Raw genomic sequence first — 20,030 nt, 5'->3', positions numbered from 1 at the left:
GCTCACATGGTTCAGTCCAAAACATTGGGTTTTTTTCCTCACTGCTGTATTGATTTTTATTTGGCTTGCTTGTTTTAGCAGTGACTGATAAAATGATGTGTGGAAGGCAGTGGTCATGGCTGCTTTTTGAGAGCCCCCTAATGCTGCAAGATATGTAATATTAAAATTAGTCTAAATAAAAGTTTGATTAATCTTATCTTTGGGATGTAAAAATGTAACGCTCCAGTAGTTCCTAGCAGTCCAGACACAGCCTCAAGACTGTGGAATTACAAGCAGTAAGGAAATGGGGATAAGTGTAGAATTTAGATTGTTAACTCAAAATTAACAGCAGCACTCTCACCCAAGCAAAAGAAAAGGTGTCATTTTGAAGCCAAGTAAATTGGCTCCAAATTTTTCAGGACTTCACCATGACCACTAGAATCAGTTATGTGAAACCTCCTGGTTTTCACTATGATCTAGGCAAGACTAGGATAAGCACACACTTTCAAGTTCAGCACATTTATTTAGGAAGTAGCACTTCTGTTTACATTAGTTTTAAGAACCTGAGTTATGTCCTTTAGAAATTGATTTATTTACACATTTATTGTTCCATCATCTGGTATACGACACCTAATTTTTTAATTTTTTTTTTTAAACCAGCAGCAATTTAATGGGCTTCAGGTTTAATGAAAATGCTCTTAGTTTTGGACATTTTATCTGAAAAACAGACAAGAAAACAGTAAGAACAGGACAAATGCAACATTTTATTGTGAAGCTAAAGCTATGTGACTGCTTATCATGCTTTTTTACACTGCTTATTAGTAAAATGGTGTTCCAACATTTCAGAAAACATTCTTAAAAGAACAATGAAATAAAAGTGCTTCAAAACAACAAACTACAAATATTAACCCCATCCCAGACTGGAGTTGCCCAATATACTTAATGGGGGTGGGGTATGCTGTTTTGTCTCCACCTTTGGTTTGTCACTTTAATACATATTTCTGAAAAATACTAACTAGCCCTTCACATGAGAAAAATTTGAATCGTGGTATAAACAGTTTCTGTGTTCCCAGTCCCTTTGATGGGTGTGCGACTGTTAGATAAAGTACTTTCTTCCCCACTTCTAATGGTAAAAAATCCTGCCTGAAAGGCTACACCCCTGGCATCTTTGAGAACATGCCTGTATTAACCAACTACAAAGAACGCTGACCTTTTATCCTCAAAGCCGCTTCTCTGAAGAAAGGATTTTAAGAAGTGCATCTCATGAAGGCAAGGAAAGTCTTACAGCAAAACAAGATTGATCACCAGAGTTTCCAGAAATAACATCAACCATTTGCAAATCAAAAGATCAGCCTCTGAAGAAGTGTTTAGCCAATATACTGAATCCACTGGAGGAGTGTATATCTTGCCAATTATTGCCAAACTCAGGAGGTAGTTATTGACAAGGTAAGAAGTTTCCACTATAAGACAGTTAACAAAGGAAAAACAGAATACACATTTCCCCATACTTTACAAAATGATTTTGTATTTTCAGGAAGTGACAGCTTAACGTCCTTGTCCTGCGGAACTATAGTTACAATATTTATAAGAAAAAATATTGAAAATTATAATGAAAGAAGAAGATTCCAGAAGAAAATAACTCATCAATTGTTCATTTCTTAGGATGTCTGCAGATCATCCTAAACATGAAAATACACACAGGTCAGTAAGACAACATTCTTCAACACTAAACAGCAGCTCAAGAGAAACTAATAATGTAACTGCCTGTAATTAGCACAATGACTGAGATAATTACTTGCATTCACTACCTGCTTGCTACTCTTCATTCCATTTTCGATTTCTGGTAGAAGTCCCCGACAACTAAAAACATCACAAAAGCTTGAGGCTGCCACAGACAATGGATGAAAATCACGTTAAGATGCAGTAGTGCTGGACACCTCCCAAAGCTGCCATATGCAGAAGCATCGCTGAAGCGCTGGAGTAGTTGGAGAAGCAGGTCTTAGGCACAGCTATGCATTATCCATGTCTTGGGTAGGAAAACACTGTGAAAATCTAGGGCATGAAGTCTCACCATAGATGATTAAAGAAACCCTAAGGAGAATGCTGCTTTCCAGTTGCAGAACAGATGTCTCAGTTAAATGTGCCAGCATATCTGACTTCAATATTCCCAGTAAAAAGTACTTAAATTTCACAAGATGGACTTGACAGCAATGCCAAGCAAGTTATTCTAAACCCATTTATTTAGAATAGAAAAAATACTATTTATTCTACACCAGAAGGTAAGGTTAATTGAGTTATATGTATAAAAACTGTCATTTTAAAAACATTTGAGAGAATCTAACAGTGAAACCAGCAATGGCCTCTAATTAATGCAGTGACAACACTCCTCAGTTTAAAGATCCCATTCTTCTCTATTTTAAAATGTTACTATCACATTTATTATGTACTTAAAGTAAGTTGCAGGGCCATATTCAACAGAACTATATTAGGAACTGACTGTCCAAAGTAGAGTCAGGTAAACGTCTCAGGGACGGAATGCCTATTTCTAATACACTAAACCCTGTAAAGTCTAAGAAACTAACAGGACAGAGAGACCTATATGTGCATAAATACCCTAATTTAATATTCTGTGTTAGTTTTGTCTTAGCCATAAGGACAGAACCTGTACAGGTTTGGTGTAGTCTACAAAAAAGTCAACATTAGTAATGGGGACATCATAACACATAACAAATTGTCATTTTAAGTAGAAAGAGCATTCTACAGTGCTTGAGTTTTTCCCTCCTGTTATGCCAATAAAAGTAGCAACCTGCAGTCTGAGGAGACATTGTTCTTCCAACATGGAGAAAGACAAAAGGTGCTGCTCCTCCTTAATAAAAGCAGGAACCTGTTTAATAGAAGGAGAAAGATGTATAAAGAAAGTTGCTAAAAAACACAGGGAGCTTGGATTGGTTGGGGTTTTTTTCTCCCTCCAGTAACTGCTACACTTAAGGTCAGTAAAACACAGTTGCAGAAAGCCAGACAAGCTGCTTCCTAATCACCTCAAAAAAGTGGGTCAAGTCACTCATTAGCAGTGGGCAGATTCACCAAAAAAAAAAAAAAAAAGGAAAAGACAGTTTAGAGAGCTAATGTAATACCAGTCTTTGCAAAGGTCAAAAGCACCCAAGCTGCTGTCCTGTGTATCTGAATTCAAGATACTGTATTAGAAAAGAACTTGATTTTATGGAAAATATAGATGCAAAGTTCTGTATATGTACTACAGACTTGGGAAATACAGGTAATTTGAGGTTTGGGGGGGAGTTCTGGGGGAGAGGGGTGTTTGGTGGGGTTTTTTGTTGGTTGTTTTACTCAGATCTGCTCTTACACACAGTTAATCCAACACAAAGACGAAATCACTGAGATGGGACATGTAAAATGAGAAAGAAGATGCAAGATAATGCCTTAAGAGGAACAGAATTATTCTTAAAAGACACTATTCAGAAAATAGCATAAGACAAGACATTTAAAGGAGATTTATGAACTAAACAGCACTTGGTCATGGGCTAAGAATCCAGCAGCTGTGGAGCAAACTGACATTCCAGAACAAAGTTTTGTTCTTTTTACTGTGTTCCAGCACTAATTTATAGAGCTGTAGTTTACCCATTAAGCAGAAATCAGGTCATAATAGACAACCAACAAGTAGTGCACAGATTCTCTTGACCTGAACTGGTTGCACAAAGCAGTGAAAGGGCTTTTCTTTCTGAAGTAGCAGATTGTGATTCTGACCCTTTGTGCTGCGTACTGGTGCTACTTTAGCAGATGGGAGCTTCTACCTCAACATTGCAGGTACCCATCCCATGCCAATAAGTATGTATTTGAAATAAATAACCAGTATATCCCTCAAAATTAAGTGGAGGAAAACATGAGGTTTGTAACAATCATTTAGGAACACTCAAAACCAAAGTAGCCCTCAAAGTTCTCATCTGCAAAGGATCTCAAGGAAAGGTTACAGAAGGTTTAGAAATAGAACAACCAAGGGTCTTTCTTAGCTGTAGCTATTTGGCAGATGCTAATACAACAGTAAGAGTCATGCTTAGCACTATGAAGTCTATTATAAATGTGGATCAAGTCAGCCAGGAATCTCCAACAACATAGATAGTCTACTGAAGGCAGAACTAAGGCAAAGCAAGAAATGAGACTGAAGAATCCGAAATCTTTTAGCATTTCTCAGTTCTCCAGGAAAGTGATTCAGGGGATCAGAAGTCACATATTTCATTCACGTCAGACATACATTTGAGAGAGTCCTATTCTTAGAAGGCTAGAAGTGGTTTGGTTAGACTATTTCAAAAGGCATACTAGTGTAACACAATCTTCTCTCATTTGATTGCTTTTAACCTTAAGATCAGTTAAAAGCACTTCTGGTTAAAAAAAAAAAAACAAATACAGAATCCCAAACATATTGCATTGTGCATTTCAGAAGTTCGACAATTTCTGCTTATTTAGTAGTCAATACCACACAGTGAGCACAGAGTCCTCTACTAATACTGCATCTATCAGCTAGGGGTTTTTTTAATATATACATATAATATATTATTTAAAGTCAACTTTTAAGTGCGCAGTTCCAAAAAATAAGTTAAATGAAAAATTAAAAACAAATTTTCTGTTAAGATCAAAAGCAAAGAACACTTATAACTCATTTTAATTAAAACAGTAAAAATACGCATTTTTGTAATATCACTAAGTTGGGAGAGTTGTAAAAAAACCAAAACCAACCAAACAAAAAACAACCCACAAACCTGCTTTAACAAGAACTAGTGTTCTGCCTTGCAAATATCTGTGTTTAATCCATGTAGAATTTGTAAACAATATGTTGGGCCTTTAGAAGTAAAGGCAAAGATGCTTTCCTTTATTACAGTATTTAAACGCTATCACTTAAGAGTTTGTTTTTTTAATAGCTTGTCATTTATATAATAAAAACAAGTATTTGTACAAAGATGCAGTTTCTTTTTAAAAAAGCAGATCAGTTGAGTGTTTCATACTTTAATATATAAACCTAAACATACGAAAGCTATAAAAACATTAAGGTGTGCCATGTATTAAACATGTAGCCTCGTATTTTAATGCTTACATGTGGAGATTAAAAAAATTATCACAATGGAAATTTTACTTTCAATTATCATAAACAGACCAAAATACAGAGTAGAAACACATCATTTCTGAAATTTGACAATTAGCATCACTAACTCTCTCAAACATCAGCTGGGCTCAAGTTGTACACTATAAGCATAAGCTAACATTCTATCAATGGAAGCGTTACAAAATGCATTAAGAGAAAATACTGCCAGTAAATGAATATCTTAGTCTATTCTTTTATTTAGTTTTTTTTCTTTAAAGACAGTTTGAATTGGTTTTAAAGGGTTGGGTGGTTTTGCTGTTCTGCTATCAATGGTCTTCTTTAAAACTGTTCTGTAGACAATACAGTCACATTACAATGAAACAAAAAGACAAATAATAACAGACCAGCTGCTTTTTACATTTTAATAATCAAAATTCCCCAGTGCTGTTCTTTCTCTCTGCATAGGGAAATTGTTTTATTTGGCACATTAAGGATAAAAAAAGTCAAAAACTGAACCAAAGTTTACAAACCTCCAATTGAACATCATTGTTCCATGTTAACTGTTCACCAATGTCATGGTAAAATTAAAAACAAAAAGCCACACACACAACATAGGGAAAAGGTCTTCCAATGATCAACATCATCAGAGCCTTGCAACTGAAACCATATACATATATTATTGTTCAAACCATAATCAGATTGCTAGGAATCTTATCTCAAGTCCTATTGTGCTCTTACTTACAGTGTGTAAATCCTCACTACATGGCAAGGAGGCTTCGATGAAAACATTTCACATCATATAATTTTTTCTTAATCTCAAGTTTCAATGCAGATACTTAAATATCTGTAAAGTCCTGTAAACTCTGGCTGCTTTCCAGTAGTCTGCACCAACTGCTCGCCAGGCAGCACTTTGTTTCACATCAAGTAGTGTTTCATACTGTGGTATCTCCAAAGTCCTTGTTCCAGCGAATATATGCTTCCAGGGTCTGAGGGCTCAAACTGCGCTTTATCTTCTTCAAAGACTCAGTGAAATCTGATAGTTTGATATTTCTCATCTAAACAGAAAGAGATCAGGATCATAAATGGTCTATGTACTTTGGTTTGTTCAAGAAGTACTTTAGTATTCACTTCTAACAAAGCATCTTGATGTAAGACAGAAATTTTTACAGTGAGAAGAGTCATTCACTGGAACAGCCTCCCCAGGGACGTGGCAGAGTCCCCATTGCTGGAGGTTCTGAAGATGTGATTGGACAGGCTGCTAAATAATCTCATCTGGGTTCTCTTTCCCATAAGAAGTTGGACCAGAAGGTCTTTAAGGTCCCTTCCAACCTGGGGTGTTCTATGATTCTATGAGTCTTCTAATTTAAGACTACCAGTATTTACCATTTTATTACCCTGGGTAATAGTAACATCTGTCTTGTTATTTAATAGCTCCTGAGACTGTGATATTACTCCCCGTTTCACTAGGTGGTGTGAGCTGGTACATATGAGGGCAGCACAATAAATTATCACAGATGTTGTCAAGTTCTTGCAACAAATCCTTTCAGCTTTTCATAACCTTAGCCGTGACTTCAAGCCAAACATAAAAAGCAACTGAGAAATTAAGCTCTGCTGCATTTTCCCCTACTTAATTGTGGTTTGCACACACACTTGAACAGAAACTTCAGTACACAGGACCAACCTCTACCTTTTCTTTTGATGTTTACTGATGGTGACAAGCTTAATTATTTTTCTTTATGATGTTCACATTCCATGTGAATGAACGTAAGTATTATACATATACAAACACAAATCTGTTTTAAAATCGCTCATTCTCCTTAAGTTAACCTGCTTTATGTAAATATGGAGTGGAGTGGGTACAAATAATTTGACGTAATACTTCTGAGAATGTTCTGCGGGAGTAACACTTTGAGAAAATAAAAGCCAGGCCTCTGACAGCATCTGACAGGTAACAGACATTGCAGTTCAGTGTGAAGGAAAGGACAGGACAGTCAGCTGAAATGAAGATCAATAGAGACTTGCTATCACAAAAAAGAGATCCTCTTAAGCCTGATAACCAACAACGACACACATGTCCTCAAACATCTGAGGACAGATCTTGTATTCAATCACTATTTCTACAGAATTTTCTTTAATGAAGAAGTGATCAAAAATGATAACCCCCAAAATTATCTTAGGTATTTTGTATGACACTATGTGTAAAAAAAAAAGGGACCTTAAAAGTTTCTAGTGAGCATGCACTTTATTCAGAGGTGAAAACACACAACTGCCGGTACAGCTTACCTCACTGGCAGACATGTTCTTCACCTGTTCAGGTTTTAATTCTGTAAAAATAAAAGATCAGTGAGTTTCGTAAGAACAATTTTCATCATTTTGACAAATAAAACATGTTAAAAGCACTTTTAATCTGGAAAAAAACCCTGCAGGTAAATATTATACCTTTCTGCCTCAACATAATCTCCTGTACAGAAAGGTACATGGTGTTTTTGCCTCCTTCTTCCCCATTTATCAGCTCCTCAACCAGGCTGCTCCCCCACTCAGGCACTGCAGATGCAGTACAAAGCGGTAGCAGAATTACTCCTTCTTCCTAAAGTATGGGAAACAGCACATGAGCTAACAGAGATACCTTCCCCTGTATCATTCCTGGTACCCAGAACTGCCCTACTCCCTACTCAGTTTCAGGAAACAGTTGGCCAAGAACACAGAAATAAAATCAGGCAGGGCATACTGGAATGTGTCTTGCCCTATGCTGCCCTTGTGGGATCTAATCCTTCCCATATCATTCACCATTTTACCTTTTTTTTTTTCCTTTACTTGCAATGCTGTTATGGTATCAACATATTACAGCAAGGATTTTGCTCTGAAGGTGCAAGAAAAATAATCTCAGCAGGACTGGCAAGGTTGACATTGAAAAACATTTTAAAAAATAAATTGTTTTATATGGAAGCCAGGAGCAGGTGGAAGAAAGACGCAGCACATCATTTCATGGTCTCTTCTCGAAATGGACTTTAGTGTGAAGTGAGTTGTCAGCAAAGTAAAGCCTGCATACCTAAATGCATACATTATTAATTCCACTACTCCAAATAAATATATTGAAATTCTTAGGAGATATGATGTCTCTTATAAGAGCCATTTAATGCAATTCTGTTTCCAGTTATTATGCAGGATTTTGGAAGATGTACCTTACAATCTCAACAGCTGAAAGAAAATGTGTAGAAAACATTACTTTCCAACAGCTGCTTTCAAAAAGATAGGGCACTGGCAAAACTGCATGCTATAGGATTTTTGACTAAATTAAAAGAATAAGAAAACAAACACATCCACAAAACATGCACAGACCTCTCCTCCCCAGCTATCATTTAAGAGGGTTGCAACAACACATAATATTACTGAACTGATATTACAGAACCCTTCTGCTCTGCCTGCCTCTAGTACCTTTCTGTCACGTAGGACGATATGGCTGCAAACAGAAAGCTAATATCAAATCTTCACAATCTTTTCTTCACAAAAATCCCACTACTGATCTCCACTAAACAAAATCAGCCCCTTCAGATGTGGCTACTGGACACATAATAACTAGCTAGTGGAACAGAGAGAACATAGAGAGGAAATGTTGGACAAAACCATCCACATTAAAACTGTTTTTTCAAAGTTGGAAATGTCAGATGAAGAACAAATATTTAAAACTGTCTTTGAGTCTCAACTATCATCTGGATCACAATTCCACTTTAAGAAGATTGAAAAATAAAGGCAGCTATGCCATTCAAACTGTATGTAAAAAAAAACCCACAAAATTGCTTGTTTCAGTTTTCCTTCCTTTAAAGTTGAAAGAGATTTTCACCCTTAATCAAGACAAGTAATGCAATCAGAGACTGCTATTCAAGTAATAATTTAGATAAAACAGAACTGACACCAACCTCAGAAAGACATACTAGTTAAAAGTCCCACAAACCTTCAAGAAACACTTCACCCTGCTTTCCTCCTAAGAGACAAGAATGGTCTGTTTCACATGGTGAGATACTGAAGAGTTTTGTGTAAGGGAAGTCTTATAAAGATGCTATTGTGAAAACCAGACTAAAATCCAATGTGAAAAGTTTAATTTCAGAGGTTTAAGAATTATAAAGATGTAAAAAAATATCTCTAATGTCAGGGCAATAAGCTTGTTCAAAACCTAAATAAAAATCTATACAGCTTACCTCGAATGGGGCCCAGGGCTGCATCCTTTGCTAATGCAGTTAGGTCACTTCCAGAGTATCCATCTGTCATTCTTTGTTAAAGCAAAAAGTGGGGGAAAGGAGGGAAAAAGAAAAAAATAAAAACCTGCTTTAAACCGTATAAATATAACTGCAGATAATTAAAATGTTACTTACTCAGAAGTATTACTTTGATGTTATTTTGCAAGTTTAATAAATCAGAAGTGAATTTTAGTTAAGTGATCTATATTTAAGTCTTTCCTAGATTAAATTTAAAGTACTTCAAGTCCCAAATAACATTCTAGAAAAAGCAAAAAGGTAGCAACCAGCTTGCCCTAGGTGCTCTATCTGCTTTTTAGTCTAACTTTTTTCATACCTATTATTAGATTTAGGCGACTAAAAGCAGTAGTGTCAATCTTAATGATGAAAAACATAAGCCAACTCAGTTTCATAACAGGAAGGGCATTTAACTCACGTTTTCCCAATCAAATACAAAAGTGAAAAGAATCTAAAACTATCCATTGCTTGCTCTACTATGTTGGTAATACATTCAACAAACCTAGCAATGGACCACCACAGAAAAGTTGCTTCTGATTTGAAATGCATGCCAAGTGCAAAACTGGTCCTGCCTCTTTGCATCAGGGAGGGGAGCTGGACTGCCTGCCTGGGGGATGGGTGGAGAAGCAGCCCCCTCCCTCCTCCTCGAAGGAAACCACTCATGAGCGTGTTTCAACATCAGAAACCTGACTGGGTGTGTGTGTATACATACATACATATAAATATATATGCACTTTCATACAGCCTGACGGGAAACCATCTTCCCAAAATGCATGTAATTCATGTTGTCACTATCTCATGATTTACCTTAGTTACATCTGGAATTAATAAAAGAGTCTGATGAGTATATTTATTCAGTATAGCTACAAAATACTTACCTAGCTAGTTGAGCCAACTCTTTTTGGGTCAATGGACTTCCTTGCTTACTTAGAAGGTTTTTTAGTAAAATCAATCTTGTCTAAAAGAAGATACAATTATCAGATGTAAAACTCATTTTCACGGTACACTTATAATTGTGTTGCAAGAACAAAATTACATGTTTGTCAGTTTGATTTTTGTGCTTCACCAGTTTAAACTTGCCTACAGTGCTTTTGTGATTAGACTGTACACTATCATCTCTTCAGGAGGAGAGATAGGGACTGGATAATAACAAGATCAAGGGTCTAACTACTCCAAGAATAATATATAAGAATCCCCATCAAAAGTCCTGATCTGCTGTTGAGGTGAAAAACATTAAGAAAATTACTTTAATCTTTTGCAATAAACACTCTTCTCCAGCCAACCAACTGTGCTCCTGCAAGTCCCACTTCAGACTTGTCCATGCCTGCCAGTAAGTAAGCAATGCCTCACTAACCAAGACATACTGAGTAGCTGCTACCAGATTTGCTACTAGCATGAGTTAAAAAAATCAAAAAAGCAAAAACTTAAAATAGTTGCCAGAATTAAAGCACAGTGCATATGGTCAAGCTGGGCCAGAAATTAATTCACAGAACTGTAATCATCCACGAGGGCAAGCTAAGAATTGCTTATAAATATAACTTATAGTATTTTTTTATTAAAGTTGATCTGAAAATGAAAAATAGGAATGGAAAACAATACTTACTTCTTCATTTGGTAAAGATACATATACCCGTTTGGTGAATCGTCTGGGAAAAAAAACAAACAAAAAACCCTCCATACATATACACACACACAAACATACACTTCCATAACTTTTGGCACATACAGATCTAACATTTGGTTTGGTAATGTCAAAAATTTAACTTCCGTTATCAAATTGTAGAGCTTAGAACTATAGATTTTAAAAAACCCAACACTAACAACCAAACAAAAAATATGCACAAGCCACTAGTGTCACCTTACTCTAATTTGAAGTTTTAAGACTCTAAAGGTAGAAATACCAGTGACTACCAGTAACAAAATGAAGCATCTCTTCATTGTACACAAAAAGTCTTTGGAATCATTTGAACAGACAGTGCTGACATATCTATTTTCCTCAATCAAGAATGAAAAGAGAATAAAGTATGAGTGCTTTTAGCAAAAAGTCCTAAGGCAAATCTACAGGAAGATCTGTAATTGCACGGGACATCAGAAGTCCAATATTCACACAGAAGGAATACTGGATTTCACTGGTTAATTTTTTTCCTTCACTTTGCCATTAACATCCAAGTAATAAAAGAGCAACATATATGCAAGAAATTTAAAAAGCACTGACTTGATCTCAACAGATACTGCTGTTTCAATTCAAGACCATCATGACTGTGCAGATGTATCCCAAAACAGAAGAATAAATCATCTCTAAGAGGTTAAATAATTTAACCTTGCTTCTACTTATTCCAAAACTTCACCAAGACACTAAGTTCTTCATAATGAACATCATATTACTATATCCAAAAAAAGTAAGAGACATTTTGATACCTGAGGACAGCATCATCAAGCTCCTGAGGCCTGTTTGTTGCTCCCATCACAAGTATTCTGTCCTCTCCAGAAGACTGCACCTGTATTATGTAGGAAGACAAGACAGATTTCAGTTTACACATTTTACCGTAAGTAGTAATAAAATAAAAGCAGTTAGAGACTTGCAATGTATTCAGCAAACTGATGGGATCTTAATACATGCCCTTTTTTCCCCTCATTAAGTTATCTTTAAAATATTCTCAGATAAATGTAAAGTCAAACTAGAAAAAAGAAAAAAAGAAAAAAAAAGAAAAGAGATGGAAAAGAGACAGAGAGAAGAGACACACAGAGAGAGAAGAGACAGAGAGAGAGAGAGAGAAGAGGAGAGAGAAAAGAGAGAGGGAAAAAAGAAAGAAAAAGAAAAGAAAGAAAAAAAAAGAAAAAAATAATGTAAACACGGGACACTATGATACTATGCCCAAGTTATATTGCTTGACAAGTGTTGCTGGAGAAACCTGAGACCATAAAAGGCACTCAGAAGTTTAGTCATCCAGAGATAATTATGTTTTAAAAGCCAGAGACTTTCTACTGTTTCAGTTTTTACACCAAACACTGTTTTGAAGCCTACAGAGGGAGAATCAAAACTTTAAAGTATAGCTGGAACCACTACACCAGATCAGAGATTCATCTAACATGGGTCTCGCAAGAATCTGGGAATCAAAATGAGAAGCTATTCAATAGCAGAAAGATACAGCCAATTTCCCTCTTAATTCACTCAATTGCAAGACTTTATTTTATACCCAATAATAGGGAGACTTATAGCTTCCACACCTTGGAGAAAACTTCTGGATGTCAGAGACGTATTATTCACCTGGTGTCCAATTCTTCATAGACTGAAGTTCACTGCTACCTTACCAAGTTCAAAAGGTTCCACAAAAATATTGTATGATATAGTTACACCTTAATGCAAAGTTTGCTAACTTAATATTTATGTTTAATTTGCCCTTTTCGTTCTAAGAGAAAACTGTGTGTGTGTCTGTTATAATTTCTGCATGTCATTGTCACATTGTCCTGATTCATCCGTTTTGGAGTTTCTCCCAATCTTGTTGTCTCTCCATATAGTTATCTTCTCCTCCTGTACCTCATTACTATTGCTTCATCACTGAAGCAATATTCCACTGTGCTAATGGAACATAAACTAAATTTATTCAGGACCAGAAAACAGTGGCGTGTGACAGAAAAATATTCTGATACTCATTTGTGTGTGTGTGTGTCACTCTGAAGCCCAGTTCTTCTTTCTGGATAATGCATACATGCTATTAAATATATTCTTACTGTACCCTGTGTTCTCTAGCTCACAACGCCAAGAAAAATGCTCAACTCTCCCTAACCCTCAAATGTCCCGCCTGCTCTGTAAGAACATTTGTCCTCGCAGCTCCTTTATTATTGCCATTTGTTATCCTTTCTCCTGTGTGCATCATTCTTCAACCCATTATTTCAGCTCATGTCTAGATTACTACCTTAAACTTCAGATTGAGTTTTCCAGAATACCACAGTAAGAAGGTAAAAAATTAACAGCAATTGAAAAAAGGAGGGAGACAGAGCTAGGCCTCCAGCAGCCAAATCTTTTGTACTTGATCTATAGCTTGTACTGGCACCCACTACATTAGCCAATTCAGCTAAATCAAACAATATCCAAGACTAAATACTTACACCATCAAATGCTATTAAAAATTCTGTTTTTAAACGCCTGCTAGCATCATGTTCACCTTCTCGTCTTTCACACAAAAGGCTATCAACTTCATCTAAAAAACAAAGAAATACATCTTAATTAAGGATACAACATCAAAGTCTTCCTATTTGCCTAAGTTCTTTTGCTAACACAGGGCTCCATAAGAGAGATCAGATCTTTATTTCTTATGAGACAGCTTGTGTAATGTGTTGTCCTTTGAATACGTAATACCAAGCACAGAGGAGAGGAAAAAAAATCTTGCTGAAAAACTGCAACGGAGGACAAGCAAAACCCATTTTCATGTTTGAAGTTTAATACATAAATGGACTTACTCTGTAGAGTCAGCACAGTATTTGTGGTTCTGAGGGCATTTCTTCGCACTATTAACACCAATTAAATAACATAACAGTAATTTAACATGCTCTATTATGGAACAACTTATAAACCACAAGGTCACATCTGAGATACTCGTCCTGCAGTGCAGAATTACCCAAAAGAAATTTACCTAACTATTCCAATTTAATAAGATTATTTAAGAAAATAAACAGAAGTCAACATTTAAGCTCTTACCAATAAAAATTATGGAAGGCTGAAGTTCTCTGGCTACAGCAAATAGAGCACGCACCAGCTTCTCCCCTTCGCCAACCTAAACCAATAATAAATTGGTTTTGGAGGGAGTTTACAAAGTTTTTACTACAAGACAGATATATAAGCAGCCTACAGAAAATCTTGCTGATAGCCAGTCACACTCAGTCCATTTATACACACTCAGATTATCGCTAGTTGCATATGTCTTAGAAGAAACACTACAACTTCACTTATGATCACAATTCAGTTAACTGTCAAGAAATTTTGGTGCCTAAATTAAGAGAGTTAAAGGGAGCTGGGACCCACTTAATTTACTTTTTAAAGAAAAAATACTCCACAAACACTCATCTACAGGACAGTCAGGGTCATCCTAAAGTGCAAAAACCTTTGACATTAATTTATCACATGCACAAACAAATTTTTTACATCACAAGTCACTTTTTAAAAACTATGCTCACACCAGGCTAACAGGTCACCAAGGACTCAGACATCTCTAGCTTTCTCAAGCCCAAATTACAGTATATGTGTTTTCAGATCAGTATAATTTACAGCTGCTACTTACGTATTTTGAAGTTAGGCTCGCTGCACTTATATTAAAGAAAGTAGCATTTGATTCTGCAGCAACTGCCTTGGCCTAGGAGGAGGGGAAAAAAAAATACTTTTTGAAACATCACACTGAAGATAGTTCTCTCCTTTTGTAGCAAGCATTCATAGCCTGATTGATGGTTTTGAAAAACCCTATTTCTTCAAAGAGAACACCTTGTAAATGGTACAGAAAACTTCCATACAGGCCACTTACAAATAAGAACGGATAAGCAGGCAAACCACTAGAGAAATTTCCAGACTCCCTTAGACTTCTCTAATTACATTTATTCCATAGCCAAGTACAACTTGCTTACTAAAGAATACAAGTCCCCAACTCCTTTCAATTTATCCTGAGTAGACATTTGAATCCACTTTACCACTCGGGTGGTAATTTAAGGCAGCAGTTGAATCAAATCGCATTAAAAATTATGGTGGTTTTTTTTTCCTCCTTATCCCATCTATACAAAAACTAGCTTTCCTGAAAGCTAGGAAATACAATCAGTTCAGTCAGAATGCTCATTCAGACTACCTTCTTCAACAGTTTCACCATATTCAAGTAATTATGATTGTCTGGTTATACAGTTTAATTTTAGTGATCAGCAATTATGTTCCAGTATGCAAAACACAACAGATGAGCCCAAGTGGGCTCCTCAACATTCACACTCCTGCACTTCAGAGCTGATCCAGCTTCAGTGCCAGCAAAGAGAGTATGCAGCTGCAGCCACACCATGTGATGCAGGACAATGTGCCCAGCTCAGCTGCATCAGGACACTCAATGCTCCCTGGCTGATGCACAGCCATTTCACTCCAGTTCCCCAAATCTAGTACATCAGGCTGAGAAAACAAGCTGCAGCCAGACAGTTCAACAGCCCTTTGCATATCAGTGCATGAGACAATCCCCTCTCTTGCTACTGTGCTCCCTCGCCATTTTCAAAATGTATTTCTCCATAAAATCCACTATTAAGAACAATTTTGCAATTTTGTATATAAAATGACACCATAATACATACTCAAGAAGAATATACAGTTTATTACCACACTAGCCAAACTAAAAGCCACCCTTCCTGGTTACATTTTAAGGCCCACCAACTCATGCATGAAGTAATTTTCTCACCAACATTGTCTTCCCATTTCCTGGTGGGCCAAACAGCAATAAACCACGTGCAGGAGCTCTTAGACCTGTAAACAACTGAACAGTACATCATCGTAAGTTATCTTCAAAGACTTAAATAAAATGTGGCTTTGCCTTTGTAAGAAAATGGTCTAAGACTGAGGAATGGCTCATTGGTTAGCAGTGCTTGTAACAGTAGCAGTGCCACAACCGTACAGGCTTTGAGAGAGCTATGCTCTCTGTTACTAACTTGACCTAACGCACACCACTATTGTTTCCCACACAACAGTTAAATTACATTACGATTGTTCTGTGCATGGATGCACTGTGAAAGTAGTTTAAAACACTGTCCACAAGACAGACTAGCCTATCAAGTTTAAAGCACCAATTCCATTTACAAAGGAGGTAATACAGGTGTGTAGTAGGAGAGCTAAAGCAATGTTCCTACAAACTCCATATGGAAGAACTCCTTCATCTTTCTTTTTTTATTAAATGAAACTTGAGAAGACAAGCTTTCAACGAAACTATTTAGAATATTACTTAACAACCACCTACTCCCTCTGTGTGCTACTGATAGTCATCTCCTCCCTCTCACTTTGCACTGGCTTCATCTTTCCTACACTATAAAATAGCACCAATCATACGTATCAGCACAGCAAGCAAGTGTAAAAATTCTCATAGAGTACATATTTTTTAGTTATTATTGTTGCCTGTCTTCTCCAGCACTTTGTCTTTACCCCTTTCCTCAAAAGTTTCAGAGTTCCTTTTTTGGTCTCATACTCACCTATCCCTTCCAGGTTCTAATAATTCCACCAAACAAGTAAAAGGAAAAAGTAGGGAATCTCTCATACATACATCCCATGTCTAAATAGCTCTGTCAGGAGGCATTTCTTTCCACAATATCCACGAAAACAAATAGCTCCATTACCAGTGTTGTATTTCTACCATGACTAACATGCATTTTCTCTGTTATTTCATCATCCACAGCATTTTGTTTGTGCTTGACTCTGATCACTAAAAGTGGTTACCCAGCTATTCACTAAGTGAACACTCCAGTGTTTCTGCTTTCCATGCTCCATACCACCATGTGCATTTTCTGTCTGACTCCTTTTGTTTGAAATCATTCTTTGGAAGTTCCACCATTTTCACATAGCCCAGACCAAATCTGTAACTCCCTCACCTTGATCATCACCTACACAGTTCAGCTGCAACTGCCATTTATCACCAAGACACATTAAGCTTTTTAGGTTTTGTTAACCGACTAATCATGGTCTGAACTACCTGCTACCATTTCACTAGCATCTTACTGCTGAAATGACTGCAGCCTGTATTTTCTGTTTGTGCACCTCAACTCTTTCTCTCCTACAAAAATACTATTAATTGGCCTGTTAAATATGAATTTGAGTTCAAAACTCATTAAGGTTAAAACTTAACTAGGGTTAATTTACTAAATATCCCCCTATACTTGCTACATCTACTATGTTAATTTACAAGGAATAAAACCAACCTCTCCTCTTCCAAGGATTCACAGGATTCTCTGCCCCTATTACATCTCAACCTACACCGAGGTCAGGCCAGCTATAGCAATACGAAGACGACCTTATTGAAAATACCACCTGTTACTGGAAAAGAGCCATAACTACTCCCAGCCTCACATCTCAAAGTCCTTCCCACCCAGCTCATTGTATCAGTGTTACCGAACAACAAACTTAACATACTATAGCACTGTAATAACAGAGGTGGTACAATGACATTTTCCTTCTGCATAACAACATCAGAGCATGCACATTTATTGCCAAAGTTTTCCTTAAGCTTAATATTTCTGTGATGCTATGTCAGGTTTAGGGTTTCTTTCCTGTGATGCTTCAAAACCAGAAGCTGCATTAAGGGAAAGAGGAAAACCAGAGCAACTCCAGTCACCTGTCAATGTGACAAATGAGACCCAGAAGCAAACAAAAAGTACAAACAGCAATTTTGCTTCAATAATCATAGAATCATAGAGTGGTTTGGATTGGAAGGAACCTTAAAGATCATCTACTTCCAACTCTCCTGCCATGGGCAGAGACACCTCCCAATAGACCAGGCTGCCCCTTACAACCTGGCTTGAACACTTCCAGGGATGGAGCATCCACAATTTCACTGTGCAATATGTTCCAGCACCTCACCACCGTCACAGTGAAAAATTTCTTCTTAATATCCAAATCTAAGCCTACTCTCAGCTTGAAGCCTTTCCCCCTTGTCCTGTCACTATCTGCCCTTGTAAGCAGCTCCCCTCCAGTTTTCTTGTAGGTCTCCTTCAGGTACTGAAATGCTGTAATAAGGTCACCCTAGAGCCCTCTCTTCTCCAAGCTTAATAATCCCTATTCTCTCAGCCTTTCCTCATAGGAGAGGTGCTCCATCCCTCTGATCATCTTGGTGTTCCTCCTCTGGACTCACTCCAACAGGCCAATGTCCTTCCTCTGCTGGGGACTCCAGAGCTGGACGCAGTACTGCAGGTGGGGCCTCACCAGAGCACCACAGAAAATGACCGCACACAACTTCTGCAAAAGTCATGCTGCCTTTAGCAAGCCCAGCTCTAGAAAATGACAAATTTGATTTTTTGTCCTAGTTAGAACAGCTGGGATCAATTCATCACTGGATGGGTGTAACCCAAACCTGTGTATTCTATAGCCTTCCATGCCATTTCCCAGAAACTGTTATCAATAGAGCATTTACACCCTCTGCCCAGAGCAGCCTGACTCCTCAGGCTATAAACTAGGCGTTAAGAGGCCTGCGAGATAGGAAGATGTTCCTGTCCCCATGCCCTTTTATGGAATTCCCCACTCTGAGGGAAGGACTAAGCATTCCTGCCTGAACTGGAGAATATATAAACTTGGAGTTTTAGAACCTTTTTACCACTCATGGGATCCAGAGGAAGACTGCAGCTCACCGCTCTCAACCAGACTGAGACCACCACCCTCAACTGGACTTCAATCACCACTTTTGACCAGACTGCAACAGCTCTCCTACCAGCAGGTTTTTTCCCCCTCTCCCTTTACTTTGGACTCAAGAGGGCCCAAGGAACACCACTTTGTTCATGCCCCAGGGTGCTGGGTTATACATTTACGTTTTGTGGGTTAAAACCAATTGCTTGTCTGTATAATCGTACTTATTGTATTATTTTATTAAATTGTTATTCTGACTTATAATCTCTCTTTTGAGTTGAGTTCATTTCCCCTGCTGGTTAACTTTTAAACCAGCACATAAAGAAAACTCCAGTAGTATATAGACCAGGCCTGAATCTAGGCAGTAACAGTAGTTGAGGTACCACCTATGATCAATAAAAGCCTAAATGACCAATTTCCACACTGACAAATAAAGAGGAAATCTGCCCTCAAATGTTATGTACTTCAGCGTACTTGCTTGTTCACTACACTTCTTTGCATCCTCTCCTGCTAGAATAAACTATTCAGAGTGTCTAACCAATATGTTCACAGAGAGGATGACCACAGTAACAATATAACATTTTTCCAATGACCTAATAGTGCCATGACCTAATTTACTTATACAAAACTCATCTGTTTCACTCTTCCAGTTCGGGTCTTTGTCCTTTACATGGCCATATAGGGTTGGACACAGAGTTGCAGCTATCTGGAACACTCAGCCTCTCTAACTGTGAGGATTTTTGTCTATTTGTTCCTGTTGTTTGTTTGTTTTGTGTGGTTTCGTTGGGGTTTTTTTAGGGGGTTGTAGTTTGCTGGTTTGGTTTTGGCTTGCAGTTTGTTTTCTTTTTAAGCTCTTGCCCCAGTCACTTTCTCCAACATTGACTAACCAGAAGACAAGGAATTTTATGATAGTATTTTAACACATCAATCCTAAATTCACCTTTTCCAAGACGGCTATCACCACACAGCTACTGATAGCAATCATGACCAGTAAAGACAGGATTCAAGAATCACCACTTCATGTGTGAAGCACAATACATTTCTTTGATCCTGTCACAGATTGATAACAACACCCAGTTGCTTACCTCAGGTCTAAGAGAAGGAAGGATAACAATTTCTTGCAAAGCTTGTTTAGCCAATTCCTGCCCTGCGATATCATCAAATTTGACAGCTGGCCCACTAACAAAGAAATGGAATACTAATTAGTCTAACAATGAGATACTCTTTTTCAGCTGCAGCTGACTAATTTAATGCGCTAGACTACTTACACAGAACCCTTCTAAGAAAACCTACAACTTACATTGCTAAGCATTTAAAAAGAGACGTATTTCTGAATTGAATTTTCATCCTTTTGCCAAAGTAACAACAAAAA

The 20,030-nt window shown here is 37.3% G+C and overlaps 1 protein-coding gene across 5 annotated transcripts in view; it reads right to left on the bottom strand.

Moving 5' to 3' along the window:
- Positions 1 to 482: 482 nt before the first annotated feature.
- SPAST (spastin) overlaps positions 483 to 20,030 on the bottom strand; it is a 39,532-nt gene continuing 19,984 nt past the window's right edge. For all 5 annotated transcript variants that reach the window (XM_027681625.1, XM_027681627.1, XM_027681626.1 and 2 more), the window contains 11 exons: positions 19,744 to 19,837; positions 15,738 to 15,812; positions 14,601 to 14,672; positions 14,021 to 14,096; positions 13,432 to 13,523; positions 11,740 to 11,819; positions 10,925 to 10,967; positions 10,200 to 10,279; positions 9,268 to 9,338; positions 7,355 to 7,395; positions 483 to 6,126 (listed from right to left, as the gene is read on the bottom strand). In XM_027681625.1, the coding sequence (XP_027537426.1) occupies positions 6,004 to 6,126; positions 7,355 to 7,395; positions 9,268 to 9,338; positions 10,200 to 10,279; positions 10,925 to 10,967; positions 11,740 to 11,819; positions 13,432 to 13,523; positions 14,021 to 14,096; positions 14,601 to 14,672; positions 15,738 to 15,812; positions 19,744 to 19,837 (847 nt within the window). In that variant the 3' untranslated portion in view covers positions 483 to 6,003. The remainder of the gene's footprint in view (positions 6,127 to 7,354; positions 7,396 to 9,267; positions 9,339 to 10,199; positions 10,280 to 10,924; positions 10,968 to 11,739; positions 11,820 to 13,431; positions 13,524 to 14,020; positions 14,097 to 14,600; positions 14,673 to 15,737; positions 15,813 to 19,743; positions 19,838 to 20,030) is intronic.

The sequence above is a fragment of the Neopelma chrysocephalum genome, unplaced genomic scaffold (assembly GCF_003984885.1).
Source record: "Neopelma chrysocephalum unplaced genomic scaffold, ASM398488v2 Primary Assembly neopelma1_61, whole genome shotgun sequence".
NCBI lineage: Eukaryota > Metazoa > Chordata > Aves > Passeriformes > Pipridae > Neopelma > Neopelma chrysocephalum.
Note: the sequence above shows the minus strand (reverse complement) of the source record. Positions and strands in the feature narration are given on the sequence as shown.